At 35.4% G+C, this 21,828-nt stretch overlaps 1 protein-coding gene across 1 annotated transcript in view; it reads left to right on the top strand.

The window, feature by feature from the left end:
- The first annotated feature begins 7,028 nt into the window (after positions 1 to 7,028).
- LOC118737147 overlaps positions 7,029 to 21,828 on the top strand; it is a 29,889-nt gene continuing 15,089 nt past the window's right edge. Inside the window, exons 1-3 of the mRNA XM_036467465.1 lie at positions 7,029 to 7,053; positions 7,284 to 7,567; positions 16,492 to 16,557. Coding sequence (XP_036323358.1) covers positions 7,029 to 7,053; positions 7,284 to 7,567; positions 16,492 to 16,557 — 375 coding nt within the window. The remainder of the gene's footprint in view (positions 7,054 to 7,283; positions 7,568 to 16,491; positions 16,558 to 21,828) is intronic.

Here is a 21,828-nt window from a genome sequence, read left to right as displayed (position 1 = left end):
ATGCATGAAAATCCTAACCTCAAAAAAATCACCCGTTATAAGCTTTTAAATACTTTATACTAAATACGTACACTATGAGTTATCCCAAATAAACAAACAAACAATCGTATAATATTAGTTAAAAAAAAAATGGGCTAACTTCTTCTTAAAAAATTAAACAGGAATCTGTGAGAATTGAATCATAATATAGTGCGGACAAAAATCTATTTTTAAAGAATGCTTCCACCGTCTTTACTTCGCTTACAAATCTAAATTCAATTTTATGTAATTTTTTTTATCTGAGGTGTCGTTTTCGCTGGAATGGCCCTATTGTCACTTATATTTGGACAAAAAAATGGAAATATTTTAAATTTGGTACCAACTTTAATATGAATATTTATGATTTCTAATCAATTTGTGGCTGGTTTTACATAGGTAAATTTAAAAAAATTATTACAAATTTTAATTTTATCACTAAAAAAAAATTTATCATTTCAAATTCTATTTCGGGTCAGTTTACAAAGTCGGTTTTTATATATTTTTTTATTGCTATTTATAATTACATAAGTCTCTTCCAATGCCAAAAAATAACAAAAAAAACTATAAAATAATATGCTTTTTAATAATCTAAAAGAACGGGCAAAACATAGATATATTATATATATTTTGTTTTATTTATTAAATTTGGGGTTACTGTTCAAGGTAAAATTGGAGCATCTTTAAATTTTTTGTTATCACTATCTATAGACAATTTTATACTTAACAATACAAAAAAACCGCGAAGAGAAATTTAAGCCCGTTCAAAAGTTATAGATTTTTAAGTTATTGATACTTGGTATTACTTTAAAGATATGTAACGAAAAACTTTCATTCTCGTCAATATTTATATGTATTTTCTTTTAAGCATCTCACTTAAAATAAGAAGTTAACATCAACTATGCGCAAGATACAAAAAAGACCACTAATCACCACACTTATAATCAAAAATTTTCTTATGCATTCGACACATAATTTTCCCATTAAATGTTATTAAATTATGACTCTTTAATTGGTTTATATAATCCAAAATCAATGACATCTCAAATAAATTTCGTAGCTGACAAATTTCCAACAATTTTTGCATTATTTGATATGCCCAGCACGTCCAAATCGCCAAGCAGCCACGCCACACGCCTGCCATACGTGGCATTGTTGCAGCATCGTGCAACGTTTGCATTGTGCTGCGTACAATTTTTTTTAACACACATACATATATATATATATATATATATTGCATGTTCATACAAATAAATAATTTATTTATTACTCCAACAAGGAGTTTTGTTTTTTGTGATTTTGCTTTCAACATTGGCTAATATCCGTGGCTGGTTTGTGTGTGTGTGTGTGTGTGTATTTTTTCTATATCCTCGATTGACTATCGTTGGCAACAACCTGTTGGACAGCTGACAGTCTACCTTTTTAGCGATGCATTACTGCATTTACTTGCATGTGTTTGTGTTCGATTTCTGTTTAATTTTTTCTTTTCATTAAAAAACGTCATAACCTATGCATGCTCATTTGTAAGTGATACTTAAAATACACAAAAAAAGATTGAATTAAAAAACAAGGTCCAACAAGCGCTTTGAAGTGCAAGACCTACAACGAATGGGCAATTTTAAATTTTGTTTTATTTCATTTTTCTCTTTTTTTTTGCTTTACATTCTTTCACAATATTGTTGATCTGGTTTTTGATTTGTTCCTAGCAATTTTTTTGTTGAAATTGATATTGAAGTCAAATATTTTGTAATTAACCTAGCGGCATGATGTATTAAAAACGCCCCAGTCGCCGCTGGGTGGCTAAACAATTTTTCAATATGCAACATGAGTGACCCGCAAATATTTTTGTATGCATAGCTTCATATTTTTCTCAAACTCTTTGGTTTTTAGTTCTTACATACGTATTTGTATGTGGGGCATTCCATGCCAAAACGGACGGGGTTCACACTTCATGTGTTTGATTTGTTTCAAATTTTTAGCGTTGATGCATAAACATAAATAATAAATAAATATGAAATTTGAGGTTGATTTATACATTTTTAAAAACTTTACAGCACAAAAATAAAAACAAATCAATTTAAGTTTTCCAAATATCTCAACAGGGCGAGGAAAAAATTTGAAAAAAATCACACATACACATAAAACATACATATAGACATAAAAATTGTCTATGAAAAGAAATATTTTTAAAATTTTGTTTTCTTGAAAAATTTTTCACATACAAATTTTTTGATAAAAAATTAGTTTTTGAAAATATGCCTTCTCAAAAAAAAAATTTTTAAATCACAATGGTATCCCTGAATATTACGGGGTGTACTCTAAAATAATTTCCCAATGGGAAAATGTAATGTATAATAATCGAAAAATAATCAGTAAAACAACCCTTTTCACATTAGAAACATTTTTTTCCCCAAGGCGATGTCCAACGAAAAGTGGGGCATTCAATTTTGCATTACTTAGTATCGAGAAATGAATGTGTTTTAATATGACGTTTTTGGAACTTTTGGAATACATTAGAATGCTGAATACATAGTTAGCAGTAATTTTATCGAGAACGCATAAGAAATGCATTATATTATTTATCACGCATGTAATGCATTACTACTTTTCCGACTCGGTTGAGTTGAGAATTTTTTTACACCGAACTTGAGTAAAATGAGAACCTCACAAATTTATACATTTTTTAATTTTTTTTTTTAGATTATTATTTTTTTTTTTTTTTTGAGTATGCAGTTATGTAGCCCATTAAATTCTAGCATGATAAAGGGCAAGTTTGAAGCCATTTTAAATTAGTAAATATTTAGTGTTCTCATTTTATTATGGGTTGCATATTTTCAAAAACAATTTTGTTTATCAATAAATTTGTATGTGAAAGAGTTTTCCCGACAATTTTTTTTTTTATATTTCTTTTCGTGGAGAATTTGTATGTATGCACGTGTATTTTTTTTTTTTAATTCTTCCCTCGCCCCGTTCTCCAGATATGTGGAAAACTAGGTAAATCGATTTGCTTTTGTTTTTGTGCTGCAAATTTTTTAAAAATGTATTTGATAAGCTCAAATTTCATATTTATTTAATATGTATTTATGTTTTTGCATCAACCCTAAAAATTTGAAACAAATAAAACACATGAAGTGTGAACCCCGTCCGTTTTGGTATGGAAGGCCACTTGTACTAAAATACATACCTTCCGTATTTATAGGTTTCCCGCCGCATTTGTTTTTGTACCTTTATACTTCATATTTCAAATGTGCATTTCCATGAGTATTTGCATGCAATAAAGGCAGCGCATAGGATAATCGAAAGACTGAAGCTGCGAACTTGACGTAAAAAGATTGTTGCCGTTTTTCGTGGTTATATTCAGATAATGATAGCCTGATAAATTATAAAATATTTAATTAAACACAATATAAGCGTAATAAAATGCTTAAAAAATTGCCAAATGTTTCTTTGTGCCATTGAACGTAGAAACAGTGGTGGAAGAAATGATAGAAACTTTTTACTTTGACCAGTTTTGGCTATATTACTTTGTTTATTCGATGTTTAATGTTTTCGTATAAAACTCTAGCGCAATATATAACACACACCATATAAATCCACATTTCAAAGTTTGTACAAAAATTATTAATAAATTATAAAAATTCAACAAATTTTATCAAAATCCCCCAAAAATTTCAAACTTTTCAATTAGATTGTTTTGAAAAATTCAGGGTATGCAGTTTTATAGCCCATTAAATTTTAGTAGGCAAAACTGCAAACCGCAAGACGCTAGAAAATCGCGTTAATTTTTAATAATTTATTTGGCTGGCGGTGTTATGCATTTTCCTCCATATAAAGTATATGCCCAATATGCCGAGATTTCTTTGAAATTTTTACTGTTCACTGTTTTTACGTGGCGAGTTCCAAGCACGGCGCACAAAACATTGCTGGCAGGTTTTTAAAATATGCACATTTTTATAGCGAACCGGTTGCTTCAAGGCTGACGCCCACTTGCAACCTCATATACAGATGATTAGACGCTGCTCACTTCAGTGGGCCCTTAAGCCGAATAAGTCTACTGTGACCCAAGGCACTACACGCAGTTGGCTGCCGTATCTCGTACATGGAGCAATTTGAGCCCAGAGTGCGCGAACGCGGCCGCAAAAGCCGGGATTTAGTATGGTCCTCCTGCAACAGGAAGTGCAAAGCCAGAAGAACGTCCATAACCCATAGCAATCCTGACGCTGTTTAATTAGTTTAATATAAAAAATTTGTTTATTAAAGTTGCTCCTTATCTTAGCAGCTACTTTAGGAAACTATAGCCTTATAGGAGGCTATTTGCTATGTATAATTGTATCTTAAAGATAGCCTAACCTGTAAGTGATAGCTAAAATTATAGTATCAAATCAAACAAAACATGTTTAGCTAATTGTGTGTTAAATAAGTCACTAATAGCCAAAGCGAAATAACGCCAACTCACAACAGCAGACGTATGTATGTACAAATGCACGCACAGAGCAGCAGCAGCAGCAGCAGCAGCAGCAAAAAGCGGCTAACCAAAAATGGGAGCAGACGTGAAAAAAAAAACAAATAGCTACGCATTTCCTAAGCAAGTTGTACGAATGCTGGCATGAGTGTGTGTATGTGTTCGTACGCATGTGTTTCGCCACAAGATTCCAATTAATAAATACATAAATAAACAACACGCACCAAATGTGGTCGCGCTGAAATTAACAATTCCTGTCTGTTGCTGTTGCTGTTGCCGTGGCTGTTGTGGCGCGCCACCAAGACGACGACTGCCAAAGAATAAAATACAAAAGCAAAACTACCACGCTTTGACAAAGTGCACAACGGCAAAGTGGCGCAGTGACAAAGCGTCAAACCAAAGCTGCTGGCAAAGCAAAGCTTATGGTATGAAGCGCAAGCGCAAGATGCAGGCCACGCAGGCGCGGTAAAGGGCGACAGCAAGCATCCCCTGAGACGATGTTAATTTTTTTTTTTTTTAATTTCGATTTTTTTTTCGATTCCTTTGCTGCTGAAAAGTCTCTGTGTGGTTTTAAGGTATCTGTGTTCCTGGAAATTGTGCCACGATTCGTTGCCAATTAAAATCCTGTCGCAACTAATACCAGAAGCGACATTTTTGCTTGTGTTGTCGACTTGTTTGTTTATACTTTCGTCGGCAGCAACTAGAGCAGCGACAAATCAGTGACATGTGGAAATGAAATGGGTTAAAGAATGTAGTTTATGGCAGTGTGTGCAGAGTAGGAGGAAAAACAAAACGAAACCAAAAAAAACAAAGGTTTAAAAATAAGAAGTAAACATTTCGCATTGCTGCATATACAAACACGTTCCGAGAAAGGCTTGGGAGCAAAGTGGTAATGGGCAAAGTTTACTAAGGACTTTATACTCTATGCAGTTCGGGCGAATATTAAATAGAAATAATCATTGTTTTTTTTTGTATTCCTCATTTTAGCTGCGCCAGAACGTCCCATTGTGGTCTTAGCTAAGTAGTCATCTGCCAGCTAAAATACTGCATAGCCAAATAAAGCTTATATTGCCTGCATCCTCTCAGCCAGCCGTTGGCGTATTTTATTGGCATTTGCCGGCATTTTCCAAAAGGGTTTATGGCTTTGTTGATTTGCTACTTAATGTGCGTCGAGTGTTGTGGTCCAACACCAAGCCAAACCAAAGACTCAACCAATGGCTCCATCAACTTGGACGCAAATAACTAAATAACGCACTGACTGCAGCTTCCGCAGTCTCCATCTGCAGTCTAAATATACTCCATCGCACTGCTGGCTCGTGTTTGCTAGCTTCCTTAGCCCGGGCAAAATTTTCGCTTACACTACACTCAGCCAGTCCATGTGTATTTTGTTTTTAAGCGCCTTAGAACTTCTCAGCACTTAAACTCTCCTCCCGCCCAAAGTATTTATGGCCCTTCACTCCACCTTCTTCGCTTTTTGTTGGCTTAGCTCTATTCTATTACACTTACCGCTCCTATGCTCTGCTCAGCTCTGCTCCCGTTTACAAATATGGCCAGCCACGCACATTTCACTTGCCATTCAAGCCAAGTTAATTTATGTTAATTGCTGCAATGGCAACATGTAATTTTCCTTCAACTGCTTCACCTGCACTGCATAGTAATGTCTCGCAACTCGCAAGTGCGCTAAAGCCACTACACTCACATGCATATACTTACATACATATGTATGTACCTACCCTGTGGGGAAAATCTCTAGTTCTGAACTGGTGCGCTTCTAGCACATTTAGACCCAGTACTGGTTCGCGATAAATCTCTTTTGCATTCAAGCAACTGGCGAATTTAACATGGCGAGTCCTAGGAAGTGTCAATTGCCCCCCGCTGCATCCCTTTTTCGATAGTTCCGAACTAGTTCTAAATTCTATTGTTCCGAACCAGTTCTAAAATCGACAGACGAAAGAAAAAAGTATCGTGATTTTTAAATCTTTTTGGTTTTTCCGTGTGTGCGGTTTTAAGTTATTTTGGAAGAAATGTGTTTTCTATTTGAAACTAACTTTGTTTGAATGATTGTAAGAAATGTACGTTTACATATCTTTAGCTGTAGCTGAGTTTGCAGAGGTACTCGCTGTTATTTCTTAGATTCCAGACTGTCCCAAGATGTTGAAATGTTAACACAAATTTTAGTTTTGTATTACCAAGCTATGAAAAAGCATCTGCGAAGCACAGAATAGAAGCGTATTTGAAAGAAAAAGCCGCCGAACACATATCTATGTAAAGTAAACAAGCCCCCCACTGCATCCCTTATTCGATAGTTCCGAACCATTTCTAAATTCGTCACTTTAGATATAGATTTCTAGTGAAAAAAACTGAAAAAAAATTAGTTTTTTAAAAGTACCACTTTTCGCCGATTTTGGTCTAGTGGGTATCTAGTTCCTATCGGACCAGTTCCTTTTTGGCGATAAAGACCTACTACGGTACTAGAAATTTGATTCACTAGTCAGCGGTTTCCCTGCAGGGTACATACATATTTGCGCAGGCAGCTGTGACTGCAGAGCGTATGTTCAATAGTGTTGCTGACATTGGTAAGTTTTGCTGTTGTTGTTGTTATTGTTGCTCTTACTATTGCCAGCGCATGTATACAACCATCACTTTACCATTTTTAGGTATTTTCCTGTCAGAATCTCGTTTGTTGCATTCATTGCGATTTTCTTAAATGAAATTTATTTTATTTGCACAACATTTTTTCCATTATTTACTATTTATATTCATTGCATTTTTATTTATTTTTTTCTCTCTTCCTCTCTCGACTTAGTTTTTATGCTTAGCTTCATACATTTCCATTTACTTAATTCCGTTTCTTTGTATCTCTTTGTTAATCCATTTCGTTTTTATATTTTACTTGTTTGTTCTTTGCAGAGCACTCCAGTTGGCACAACAATCTTCCGCCACATACAAGCGCTGGACAAGGATGCTGGTGTTAATGGACTCGTTGAGTATTTTATTGTTGAAGGCAATACGAATACAACCGAAGACGAGAAGATGACAATTGCCGATGGTTATGGCATATTCGTAATTTCCTTTCCGCATCAAGGGCAGGTGAGTGTGTGTGAGAAAGTTATGATGTGGAGAACTATAGCGGATGCTGCAGTTAAAATTATATATTGATGAGATAAAAATTTATTGAAAGAAACTACACACTATTATACCGAAAATGGTTGCAAATATTTACTTTGTCATTCTCTTATTAAGTTTATGAACGCCTCACCAAAAATGTTATTGTCATTTACTGCAAAGTGTTTAAGTTAAGTTAGACTAGCTAGCAACTGCGTTATTTTTCACAGTGAATTGAGGTGCATAGCGTTTCCAGGGAAAATAAGAGAAAATTATCCAACTAATCTGTGAAAACTAGGAGCCACATTGAAGAACATTACAGCCCTCTTGACAAACTTTAACCTTAAAATCGCCGCAGAGTGATGATATATTGACAATGCGTCCAGAAAGTGTTCTACTACTGTCATCGTACTACCTTTCAGACCAACTAATCCTTAGCTTTAAGCCTGGCATCGAGCAATTTTCATGAGAACATAAGTGCTGACTCTAAGCTATATAAATACAAGGTTAGGCATATACTTTAGGGCCGTATCCTGGCATTTGTAATCGAATGTTTTCTACACAATACAGAAAAATCGCACTTGCTATTGTAGGCAGCGATCTCAATATATAATGTCGCGATTCGGTCTCGGGACTTTTTTGGAAAGTTGCAAACTACTCACAGCTCAGCGTGCAAATATTAAGAACACGTTAACGGAGACAAATCTACACGAAGTTCTTTTTACAAAGGAAAATCCATTCATCCGTTACTACCATCCTCTAAAAAGAGAGAGCGTTCAACAACTTAACAATCAAAGTAATCCCCCCAATCTCTTGTAAAGACTTGAGTGTCTGACCACATGGGTTTAGATGAGGTACTGTGCACGGTTGAAGGCACAATAGATATCTTAGTCGCAGTGCAGTTAATATGGACCTGACCCGAACACCATCCCGCTATGCAAATTGATTACATCTCAATGAGAAGTTCTATCTCGGCTGCTCTGGGCACTAATACTGGCCGATATTCCACTAGAACTCAGCAAAGCACAACGGAACTTGAAATGTAGTTCAATCAAAAACGAGCGGGGACTAAAATCAAACTTTGTCCTTTAGGTAGAAAGCTCTGGCTTAGCACTTCAACGTCAGAAAATTTAGCGGCATTCATAAAAGAGCAATTCAGTGCGCCGTACGTGTTCAATGTGGCTCTGCGAAATTTCAGTGATCTAGGCAAAGCAATTGAAGCCTAGTGGCATTATTGACAAACCTTAATCAAACTTCATGCCACATGCGAGAGATTTATAGAAAAATTTCTTTCGAACACAGTTCTGAAATAAATCCTTTTCAAACCCATTTCGCTTGATAGCCAACTTTTAATAGTTCACTTAACTTATTAAATAAATTGAATCTACCTTTCTCAACACGTGGCAATACTCTTCAAACACCACAAAAATTTCTGTACGTTCGCACTAAAGATTTCTTTACACTCGACTGTTTGACACGCATATTTTAATATTTCATATAACTTGTGTATAGCTAAACTAAATTCGACTCTTAAACAGGTGGCACCCTTCTGTAAAATATTTTCAACTACTACCCCAAACCTGTTTCGTCTGGCACCCATTTGGTGATACGTATATAGTCTCTATTATCTTAATTCAAATTGAAATTAATTTTTTAAACAGGTGGCAACCCCCATACATGTAGTTAATAAATAAAGGCTTTTCAAAACCATCTTTATTTCGAGATCCATATAGAAATAGTTGATTTATTATTTTAAATAAATTGAATTAAATTTTTCAAAAGATGGCAATCCTTTTTGAAAAATTAAACTTTATTGCACATCTAAATGCCAAGCCCTTTAATTTGACAACTCACTTCTGGATATCGAACGAACGATGCGGATCTAATGGTATTAGTTATTAAATAATTTTAACTCAGTTTTTTAACAAGTGGCAACCCTTTTAAAAAGGGTAAAGTCTTATTGATCATTTAAAGCCCAGTCCCGTTAACTTGATACTCAATTTTTGAAAATCGAACGAACGGTGCAGATCTGATGACGTGGAAAAGACTCTCCTCGCGTTTTATAGACTGCATCACCAAAAAAAGTTGCGGTTTTTCCGCCGGGATTACAAAACTTATTATATTTTAAGACGTCCACCAAAATATTTCGGAAAAATATTAAGATTTAAGCGAGCTGGACCGATTTGAAAATACCTCCAAAAATGAAGTTTTTTATGAATAAAAATAGTTTCTTAAAGGACTTTTTGAATAAAGTCCTCTCAGATGACAAATTAGATTAAGCTTAAAAAATCTGCATAAAAATATTTAAAAATCTTTTCAACGGAATCGTAAGAGTGAGATTTTTGATGCTGTTTTTTTTTACTTTTTCAAAGATTGATTTAAGAAAAACTTGAATAACTGGGCCAGAAATGTTCTGATTTTAACTTATGGGATCTCAGTAGAAAGGTATTTTCACACTGTTTTTATTTCTGGCCAAAAAAAGCGTCTTTCGTGTCCCATCTTGTTTTTTCGAATACCAACACAACTTAATTCAACTTAGAATACGTTCGTTCATCCTACCTTTCTTTTTCATCCTTTTAATGAGTTTATTATCAAAGAAACAAAAAGGATGAGAAAATACCTTTCCAGTGACACCTCTTAAGTCTAAATCGGAGGAGTTTAGGTTCAGTTATTCAAGTTAAAAAACAGCATCAAAAATCTCATCATTACGATTCCGTTCAAATTTTTTTTAAATTTTTTTTTAATATTTTTATGTAAATATTTTAAGCTTAAACCATTTTGTCATTTGAGGGGATTTTTTCAAAAAAAATCTTTAAGAAACTATTTTTATTCATCAAAAACTCCATTTTTGGAGGTATTTTCAAATCGGTCCAGCTCATTTAGATCTTAATATTTTTCCGAAATATTTTGGTGGACGTCTTAAAATATAATAGATTTTATAATTTCAGTGGAAAAATAGTATCGATTTTTTTTTGTATGGTGATGCAGTCTAATATATATAGATATAGATAGTTTTCGTTGCTATTGAAACCAAAATGACTATACTGGCCTCAATTTGATATTGTTAAGTGTAAAACTTGTGTTTTCCTCGTCAAACTAATGACCAAAATAACCATTAACGGAACTATCAGATTCGTAATCAGCGACCCCAGGAGGTTATCCTGGTAACGACATGACAATACTTAAAACGTTCAGTATCAACGTTTTAATTTTATCAGTCTCTTTTCGAAAGCATATTTTCGGGCACTAGGCCCATTCTAACTGTCCATGATAGGTATGTAATTAAGGGAATATACCCCGATAATATCTGACTAGTTACATGTAAAAACAACATTTTTAGCTGCCCTATAACATGTCACGAAAATAACAAAATTTAAAACGTCAGCGTTTTTATAAAAAACCGTCTAGCGCGATCTCCAAACATTTTTTTTTCCAAAATAAAAAATACGTGTGTATTTTTCTCTCACAAATAACAATATTTTGATATAGTGTTTATGAATTTCGAAAAAGAATTTTTAGTTTCAGGTATATAAATAAACTAGATGAAACCCTAGCTTATGCGATTGTAAACATCGAAAATGGAAAAATCAAGGTTTCAAAAAAATGGCCCCAAAAAATTAAAAAAAAAAACAACAGTTGAAATCGGTTTGGAAAAATCGAGTCAATCAACTTAGCCAGTAAGCCAAGTAAATTATGATTTTTAATTAATTTTTAAAGACATACATACATTCGTACATACATATAGTCTCATTAGACACGAGTTAAACTCACCATTGTTCATTTGCCTCTAAATGTATTTAAAAAAAAATTACATTCAACGTTATTTATTGAAAACCAAATTGTTCTTAATCGATATGAAGATATTAAATAGGTTTAAATTGATTCAAACTAAAACCATCTAAGATAAGCAAAACTTCAGCACTTCGCAGAGTAAGACTTGTAAATTCGAGCAATAAATCTTGTCAAATTTCTATCGATGAACTTCTGAACAAATCTCAAAATGCAATGCAAATATCACTGAACAAAAACAACAACAACAAAGGCACAAAAGGCATGTGCTTGTGTACACGCATATGTATATAAATTTATGGGGCGCTCCATCCGAAAATGGACGGGGTTCATAATTCAGGTCATGGGCGTAGCCAGAACGAAATTTAGGGGGGGGCCCATACAAAATAAAAAATTCAAAACCAATAACTTACTTATGTACTAAAATTTGTTTTATTATAGCTTAAAATTATTGTAACCAATAAAGGTAAATATGTTGTACAAAAAACAAATACACAGAAGTTCACAAAAGTTGATATAAAACTATTCGTCGATTTAAATTGTTAACTTTTTACTGAGCATGTTTATTTTACGAGGAGGAAGCATCGAAAGCCTAACCCCTTCCGTGTGAGACTTTAACTCAAACTAAAATTCCTACCGTCATGTACCGTTCCCCTCCCGGTACCACCATCAAGGATTTCGTCGGGATTATAACACTGTGTGACTGATAAGGTTATAGATCTATTCTCTTCCTCTTCTTCCTTTTTGGCGCTGTAACCGCCAAAGCGATTTTGACCAACTGACGCCTATTAGAAATGCCAAGTGAAGCCAGAATACTTTCAGAGCTGGGGCGTCGGTGTCCATTCGAACGACATGATCAAGCCAGTTGAGCCGCTGTATTTTAATACGCCACATACCAGCACGGGCATGATGAGTGATTTATACTGTGGTTTTCGTACGTCGAGAGAGGACTTTACTCCTGAATTGCCTACTCAGTCCAAAGCAGCACTTGTTGGCACGAGCGATTCTGCGTTGGATTTCCATGCTGACATTATTACAGGTGTTAATGCTGGTTCCCAAGTAAACGAAATTCTCTACTTCCTCAAAATTATAACTGTCAAAAGTGACGTGGGTGCCAGGCGCGAATGTGCTGATTGTTTGTTTGATGACAGGAGATACTTCGTCTTGTCGTCGTTTACCACCAGACCCATTCGCTTTGCTTCCTTGTCCAACTTGGAAAAGTCAGGACAGACTTCGCGGTTTTTCTTACCGATGATGTCAGTGTCATCGGCATAAGCCAGCAATTGTACGCTCTTGTAGTAAATTGTTCCTAAGCGGTTCAGTTCTGAAGATCTTATTATCTTCTCCAACATCAGATTAAAGAAGCCACATGAAAGAGAGCCGCCCTGTCTGAAACCCCGTCTGGCGGCGAAAGGTAACAGAGCAGAGCTGGTGGTATTACTCAACGTCATTTTTCACAGGCGTATGACAGACATAGCAGCATATACCTTTAAGTACTGTCGAAAGCGGCTTTAAAGTCGACAAATAGGTGGTGAGTGCGGATCATTTTCTTGCGGGTCTTTTCCAAGATTCGGCGTACTGTGAATACCTGGTCTATGGTGGACAATACATTCGATAAGACCTTGCAACCTATGCTTAGAAGGCTGATCCCGCGGTAGTTGGTACGCATGGCGGGGTTGCCTTTCTTGTGGATTGGGCAGAGCGCACTTGAATTCCAGTCGTCGGGCATGCACCTTATTACCTCCTTGCCATCGTAATTAAATAGCTCAGCTGACAGGCCGTCAGCTCAAACAGCTTTGGCACTTTTCTTCATAGTCAGGCGCTGGGATATCGACTCCATCGTCATCGACTGGGACCTCGAAGTGCTTCCGCTATTCAAAAGGGTCGAAAAGTGTTCCCTCCATAATCTGAGTACGTTCTGGACATCGGTCACTAGGTCGCCATGGTTGTTCATATAAGAGTCTTGAAACCTTCCGTAAGTCGCTCAACTCTCTGCTAAAAATTTCGGGTGTTTTTTTTGTCGGACAGCATTTCAAGCATTTTCTCACACTCGTGATCGTACCAGTAATTAGCGGGAAATGTGGTTCCACTGCTCGCGCAAGTCGGTTTGTTGAAGAGTGCTCTCTCACAGCAGGTGTGAGGGTCGAGCGCCGAATCCATTGGCCGTCTGTTTTGATTGCAGCTTTTCGACGTTGAACTTTCCCTGCATTGTTGGGGGCCCTTTTTTTGCTTCTCCGAGGTTAGGTCGTATATTGGATGCATCAATATAGTAGTGCGAGTCGATGTTTGGCCCTCGGAGTGTACGTATGTATATCTAAAATATGGAAGCATGTCTTCCGTCTATCACAACATGCTCGATTTGGTTTCCCGTTTTTCGATGTGGAGACATGCATGTAGCTTGAGAGAACGAAAAATGACACTGAAGATGGAACAACGCCGAAACCGGTTTGTCTCCAAACCAAATTTGACAAGGGACGACGGAAAATCGTTCCACAATACATCACACTCCTACCCTGTCGGAAACACCAACAACGAAAATGAGAATAGCTTTATGGATGTTTTTATGCTAGAACCCAGTAATACATACTGCCAAGCTTCGGGCCCCGGCGAAGTGGATCATCCTCAGCCCGCCGTTTCTATGTGGAGGCTGATTTTTTCGACACTGGCACCAAAGATCCCTTCGTTGCCCACCTTGGCATTTAAATGGCCAAGCACGATTTTTATACGTGTCGGGGGCAGCGCTAATATGTACGCTCTAAGCTAAGAGAGCCTTGGATGCCTCGTCCTTCTCTTCCATCGGGGCATTGGCACATGTGAATGAGATGTTGAAGAACTCGCTTTGATGCGGATTGTGGCTAGACTTTCGTCCACTAGAGTGAACGCCGGTCTCTCTCCCACCACAAATCCAACACCGAATTGCACTCCTTTACGTGGCAACTGTAGTAGACGTCGCAAGGCTCACGCTTACCTTCCTCGCCCCGTCCATCGCATTTCGTGGATGGAGCTGATGTTAGCCTTTATTTTCCCTAGGACTTCAACCAGCCGGGCAGAGGCACCATCCCGATTAATCCCCAGCGCACGCGGGGTGTTCCGCCCTCCCACTTTACCTCGCTCCCAAACTAGCGTTCGGTCGCTACCCAGAGTATTCATGGATATAAATATCCGGACGTAGTTAGCTGCGATTTGAACCGTAAGCACACGAATCACTTCTGGCCACTCCCAGGTGAATGGCCGTCAAAAGCTTTGCAGTACTGGGAAATGTACAAAACATAGTGGCCAAAAACGAATATCTCAACTAAACCCTGATGAATTTTTTTAAATTCGCTCTACATACCTGTATAATAAACCAAATAGCCGGACAAAACGTTAAATGATGTACATACATATGTATGTATGTATCAGTATGAGGGCGTATTGAACATTTTGAGTACGCAGATTTTTTAGGCTGGTATATTTATTTATGCTAAATATATTACTTGATTTTGTTTTGTCACACTTTGGAAGTAAACGTCTTGGCTGTTCACCCAACCGCTTAGTAAAGACACAAACCTAAAGACAAAGTAATAAACAATTGAACTATAAATTTATTTATAGTTTCCGTTCAATAAATTTTTGCTCATTGTCGACTGCAGCCAGGTTTTTACCCTTTTAAAATGGAAGTGCTTTGAAGTTAGAGATAATAACTTGATACAGAACCGGATGATCCACATATCTACTTTTCATATCAATTTACTAATTATTTAGTTAGCGTTGGGAGTATAATTTGTTATACAGTATATATATAGGAAAAACCTTGAAATTTAGGGGGGGGCCGAAATTATCAAGCAAGCATTTCGTGGTAGTATTTTTGAATATCTAGGCAAAAATTTGAAAGTTAGGGGGGGCCCGGGCCCCCCCCCCCCCCTGCCCCTACCTGGCTACGCCCATGATTCAGGTGTTTTTTAGGGTTGATGGATAAACATAAATAATAAACAAATATGAAAATTGAACTGGATTAATACATTCTTAAAAACTTTACAGCACAAAAACAAAAACAAATCGATTTAATAATTTTCCAAATATCTCGAGAACGGGCGAGGAAAAAATTTGAAAAAACCACACATACACACATCAAAATTATCTGTGAAAACAAATATTTGAAAAATTTTTTTTTTCTTAAAAAATTTTCCACATACAAATTTTTTGATAAAAATAATTAATTTTTGAGAATATGCCATTTCAAAAAAATTTGAAAAAATCAAACTGGTAGCTCTGAGTGTTGCGCAATAATTAAATTTAGTATTTCGGGGTGCACTCTGCAATAATTTGAGTTATGATTTTTTTTTACAAATTTTTTTAATTTCTTTTAGAAATTTTGGGAGTATGCAGTTTTGTCATCCATTAAATTTTAGTATAATAAAGTGCAAGTTTTAAGCTACTGCCAAAGTGAGTTGATTTTTAATTTTTTTTTTATGCTGACGGCTTTTTTGCACTTTTTTCTAATGGCAGTAGAGTTTTTAAAAATGTATTAATCAAGCTCAAACTTCATAGTTATTTACTATTTATGTTTGTCCATCAACCCTAAAAATTTGAAACAAATCAAACACTTGAAGCATGAACCACGTCCACTTTGGTATGGAACGCCCCATATATACATATATATGCATGTGTATGCAATTTTATAAAGTCGTAGTCGTGTTGCGTTGGTGGCCCCAATCATTTGGCAAAATTTATCTGCATCTTTGATAGGCCAAGCAACTGTGTGCATACGAATAGCTGCATACTCGTATGCTGGTGTGGCCTTCCACTGTCATTCATTGTCAATAATCGGCGCAATCAATCAAATTGCATGGCAAACAACAAATATTGAAATAGCTAATCGTAGAATTTTATATTTATACGTACATGTGTAGTTTTTTATTTTTTTTGTAATTTTTTCCGATATCTATTTATTATTGGCGAAATATTCGTTTCGATATGGCGCAGCGCCCAAACACACCCCGATCGTCATGATTGATAGGAATACCATCTGTATGGGTATTGTATTGGATATAATTGTTGCGACATAAATAAATAAATCAAGTAGATAACCTATGTCTTTTTAATGGAAAAATAACAATCAAATACTTTTTTATCCGCAGGTGACTATAGCCAAGACGTTGGATTACGAGAAGGTGCAACGTTACTATCTAACCATTGTCGCATCGGTAAGTACAAACGAGTAATACATACAAATGTACATAAATATTTATTTATTTACTTCACTACACTTCACATTCCTGCGTAAACGTAGCATTGTAGCTTATGAATAGTTATGTTAAGTGTAATTCATTAAATGCTGTCAACTAAACATTGGTGTTGACACATAACTGACATGCCGCAGGAACGCACATACCTGTGTGCATTTATACATATATACACTTGTCGTCAGCTGATTAAGTCAAGTGACATTTTGACTAGTTTTGGCTATTTTTTCTTTTGTTTATTTAATGCTTATACTTTTGTTTATGAAAGTTTAGCAATTTACCTAACCAGCGTACACAAATTATGGAAATTCAACAATTTCTAACATTTGCACTCAAAAATTTTAAACATTTTACTGAGAATTTTTAGAAAAATTTTGGGTATGAAGTTTTGTAGCTCATTAAATTTAAGTAGGTCAAAATGCAATGCAATTTTAAGCCGCTAGAAAATCGCGTTGATTTTTAATATTTTTTTGTGCTAGGCATTTTCTCCCATACAAACGAAATTGTCGAGCATATTTTATATGACCGACTCAAATTTGATGAGCTGCAAAACTGCGCACCCAAAATTTTTCTTAAAATTCTGAATGAAAAGTTTAAAATTTTCCTGTGCAAATGTTTAAGTTTTTTGAGTTTTCATAATTTTTGTGCGAAGTTCGAAATGTGAACTTATGTGGGGCTTGTTAGGTAAAGTGCCAGACTTTTATATAAAAAATATAAACTTTAAATAAACAAAAGAAAAATTGCCAAAACTTTTCAAAATGTCGCTTGACTTAGTCAGCTGACCACAAGGGTATGTATGTTTATAGCTATGAATATACATAGAAATCAATAGCTAAGAAGAAATATATATTCAAGTTAACTTCATTACTGATAGAATAAAAAAATGTAACATACTTAGCCATATACATACATATATGTACAAATATATATACGCTTGTACATGAATATGTGCCTACATGTGCCCGCACAAAGTCACCGCACAACTTTCTTTGCTTCATTCTTTCACCATTTTTCGCTGCTGGCATTCACTTCCTGTACTCCTTGTTGCTGCAGCATTTATCTACTCAACTCTGTGCACTAGCTTGTAAGGGCTTTGCCGTGAAAAAATTCATAAATCGCTGCCTGTTGGAATGTTTACGCTTCATTGCACCGAATTGAATGTCACACCGTTGTTGGTGAGGCTTTTGTAATTTGATATCAGCGGGGCTTAGGCTGTCAAGTTGGCTTGGAACTAATGAACCACGAGTATTTACCAACAATCATACAGTTGTGGAGATAAATGCACATATCAACACATATCTTTGTACATACTTATATAATCAGAATAGTTTTGAATTTTTGCTGTACGAATTCCTTTCTTAACTGCTTTATAAACTTCTTTGTAGAAATCTGAAAGAATAGAAAAAAAACTGAAATTAAATATTTCTTTAAAATTAACCTCATAAAGTTATTATTATTGCTAAAAATATATCAGGGTTGGAAAAATGCTGAATTTTATGACCAGGAAATCGCTTTGGATAAAATTTGCTAGTGATAATTCCCGATCGAAACGAGAGTTCAAACAGACACCCTAAGTTTGATCACCAACACCTACGTATGTATGTATGTATGTACTTATGTGTAGCAAGCGTTAAAAAGGGGTGTTATTGCGAAAATGCAAATCTATTGCAGATTCCGGGAGAATACCCAATTAGTAAAAATGTTTCTTTGGAAAGAGTTTTGTTTAAGATAAAAAAAAACCCCCTTTAGAAATCGGCGTGGCAGTTTTAGGACTAAAAATAACAAAACGCAGATTTAATTGTGGATTTCTGTAGATTATCCCTTGGTTAACAACATTTGTTCCGTAATTTTTTTAAATCGAAGAATCTTCTAGAAATGGACGTGGCAATTTTAGGGCCAAAATTAAAAGATTGAGTTTTTTTGTGTATCTTAGCGGCATATCTATGCACTAACAACGTTTGTGCCATAACTTTTTTTTCTATGAGAAGAAAGTCTTATTTTGAAGTTGCTGCAAATGCGTATTCAGGCAATTTTTTCAAATTGAGTGCGGAAAGTAAATGTACTATATATATAGAAAGCGAGTCTATGCTCTGCGAAGCTGTTGGTGTTCACACTGAACGAGTCGGAATGAAGCTCCTCGCATGAAATCGGCTGCAAAAATTCCACAAAAACTTCATAATGCTGAAGAATCGAAAAATTTTAAATCAAAAAACGATTTGCTTTTTATGGCTACACCTACGCAATAAGAAGTTCAAGTGAACATTTTACTATACATATGTTTTAATAAATTGTGCTTGAGTGTTTAAATTATTATCGAAAAAAAAATTTTATAAAAAAAATTTCCTCCGTATTCAGTTATTTTAGTTAATAAATATCTTTATTTATGACAATATTTCCACTAATTAACAGCTTAATTGCTGACCATAGAAAACAGTCAGGTTTCCAAGTGTTTTGAGGCCAAACAGTAACCATAAAAACTTACCGTATGGCCATTTCTGGCAATATGAATCACTAAATCAATGGCAAAAGCGCCTTTTAAGCACTTGCATTATATAACTTCGCTTAAGCGAAGAGTTCGACTATGTGACAGCAGTACATAAATGCAACAGCAAGCTAATATTTGTGACCAATCCGCCGGGATGCCTGCCATTGCCACAGTTTGACTTCGTGATGGGGGAATTGGGATGACAGGAACGAGCCAAAGTTATTTCAATTTATTTTTCCATTAACTGCAACTGCAAGTTATTAGATGAGTGAAATATATCCAACAAAGAAATTTAAATTGAAATACATGTAGGTGTGTATGAGTGCATGAAGTGCTTCCTTTTTTCTTTGTTGTATGTTTATTTGTATGACAGCGTAGTGCCACACATTACAATCAGACTTATGAGAACAACTAATGGTAATAAAAGCTTTGCGCTATCACGCTGGTCAAGTGGTGAATGTAACTCACTTAAAATGGTAAAAATACGCGGCACGTTTCAGTGCAAAAAGGCGCGAGTCCATTAAAATCCAATTAAAATGGTGCGAGTTGCCGTTAAGAATGGTTGCATGGGTAAGATGGATGGCGGTATGATGAAAAATGTATAGAATGAGTATTTTTTAGTATGTGTGTGCTTGAATGACGCTTACCGTATTGACTATGCATGCTTACATATACATACATATGCTTATGTACATATGTATGTGTGTGTTTAAATCAATTGCATGGTGGGCTGACGGTCACAGCCCACTTCCTCAAACAAGCTGCCTGCAAACAAATGTGTGGGCATATTTATACATATGTGTGTGTGTATGTTTGTGTACGTGAGTCTACATATGTTACCCGAGAAGCAGACTATTTGGCTGATTATTAATTTTTATATCCAATTCATTGATATTTTTGTACCCATGGATCAAAATAATGGATTATCTATGTCTAATCTGCGCCTCTAGAAAAATTTTTTTTTTACCAGTAAAGAAAGGTTCAGTTTTTTTTAATAAAAATTTTAAATTTTTGGTTACAAAATGTTTGGTCACGTTTAGAATTAACTTAAGAATAGAGTTGGGTCTTAGCCAGCTAGCCGCGGTCGTGCGCCGGCCAGAAATACTGCAACTTTATATGCCGAAGTTTTTTCTAGCCTCAGCTTAGCCAACTGTCAGCCCATCTGTTAAAGATTAGATCACAAGTAGCCAAGTGAACTTCTCTGAACTTCCTGTCCAGGGAGATGACTTCATTCATATATGGAGCCCTAACCGCCAAAAAAACGTAAGCAAAATTTGTTTTTTTAAATTTTCGTTTGGATGTAAAAGTGCATCTAGAGCATCTAAAGAAATGCACCAAAAAAAAAAAAACAAATTAAAAAAAATTTCGCTTACGTTTTTTGGCGATTTGGGCTCGATATTTTAGTAAATAAATTAATAACAAGTAGTTTTTAAGCAACAAACACAAGTGACTTTAATTCTCATATAAAAATTTAGGATTACCGTTAATTTTTTCATGAACCAATGATCGGATCTAAACCAAGTTAGTATGGAACCACCCTGCGAATCATCGAAATCGGTTAACGTGGTCCAAAGGTATACGATAACATACATAGAAAAAAATATTCCGGCGAATTAATAACTTCTTTTTTTGAAGTCGATTAAAAAAAAAATCTATTAGCGGGTACGGAGCTCAGAGAGGAAATCGGAGCGAAATGAAATACCGGAGCGGAGCGATGACAAAAAAATCTCTGCTCCAAAGCCCAGGTTGAAGCGAACTGAATAAAGCGAATGGATTCACAAAACCAAATCTCATTTCCGGTTTCCACTGGGCTGACTAAACTGACTAAAATGGCAAAAAAAAAGTTTTACTAAGTGTATAAAAAAATGTCAGCTGCGTGCAGAATTATCAAATGACTAAATTTTCGCGCTACATAAATTGCAGATATTTTTCAAAGACCAACTTTTGCATTAAGATTTTTTATTTAGTTTCTCAAACCTTTTATGTCTTTTGGTTTTCGGCTCTTTTATGCGTTGGGTATGGTACATACATATCTGTGTTCGTATGGAAAAGTAGCTTATGTCGAAAGGCTGGCTTTAGTATAAATCGTCATTCGCAGCATACGATTGCGAATGACTTACGGGCGCTAAGCCGTTAAACAACTTTTAGCAAACAAACGTGCAAGAAATAGTTCCGATACTAGCAAGTCAATATTCTTTTTAAGTCTGATCAAAAAATTCCTTGTCGTTTAAAAAATAAAGGGAATGCCGCATTATACTAAAGTCGGCCTTTCGACATAAGCTACTTTTCCATACGAACACGGATATGTAAGAAGTGTACTGCTTCTCTTACTCCACCAATACTCGTCAACATGCTCTGATATATTAATTCTTTTTTCTGTAATTGCGCAATATCTGGCTGACTATAAAATATTAGCTACTCAAAACGCAAATGAATGGTTGGCTGAGAAATAATGTTACTTTTTTTCATTTTTATTTTTTAAGTTCAGAAATTTACAAAAACTAGCGCACATTTTCGCATTGAAAATTGGCTATTCGAGTAGCGATAAATTGTATTTTTCGGGCGTATAAATTCACATTCATTACAACAAATTATGTTATTGTCTGTGCGCGATCTTATTTCTCACATGCCGCTCCAAACATGAAGTTTGTTCTCCGACAATTGCAATTTCCATGTATACATACATACACACATATAATTTGAGAATTTTGGTGCTTTGAATGCAGATAACATTACTAGTAGAACTG

Source organism: Rhagoletis pomonella, unplaced genomic scaffold, assembly GCF_013731165.1.
Source record: "Rhagoletis pomonella isolate Grant_MI unplaced genomic scaffold, Rhpom_1.0 Rhpom_scaffold_00004, whole genome shotgun sequence".
Classification (NCBI taxonomy): Eukaryota; Metazoa; Arthropoda; class Insecta; order Diptera; family Tephritidae; genus Rhagoletis; species Rhagoletis pomonella.
The sequence above is the reverse complement of the archived record's forward strand: the minus strand, read 5'-3'. Positions and strand labels throughout refer to the sequence as shown.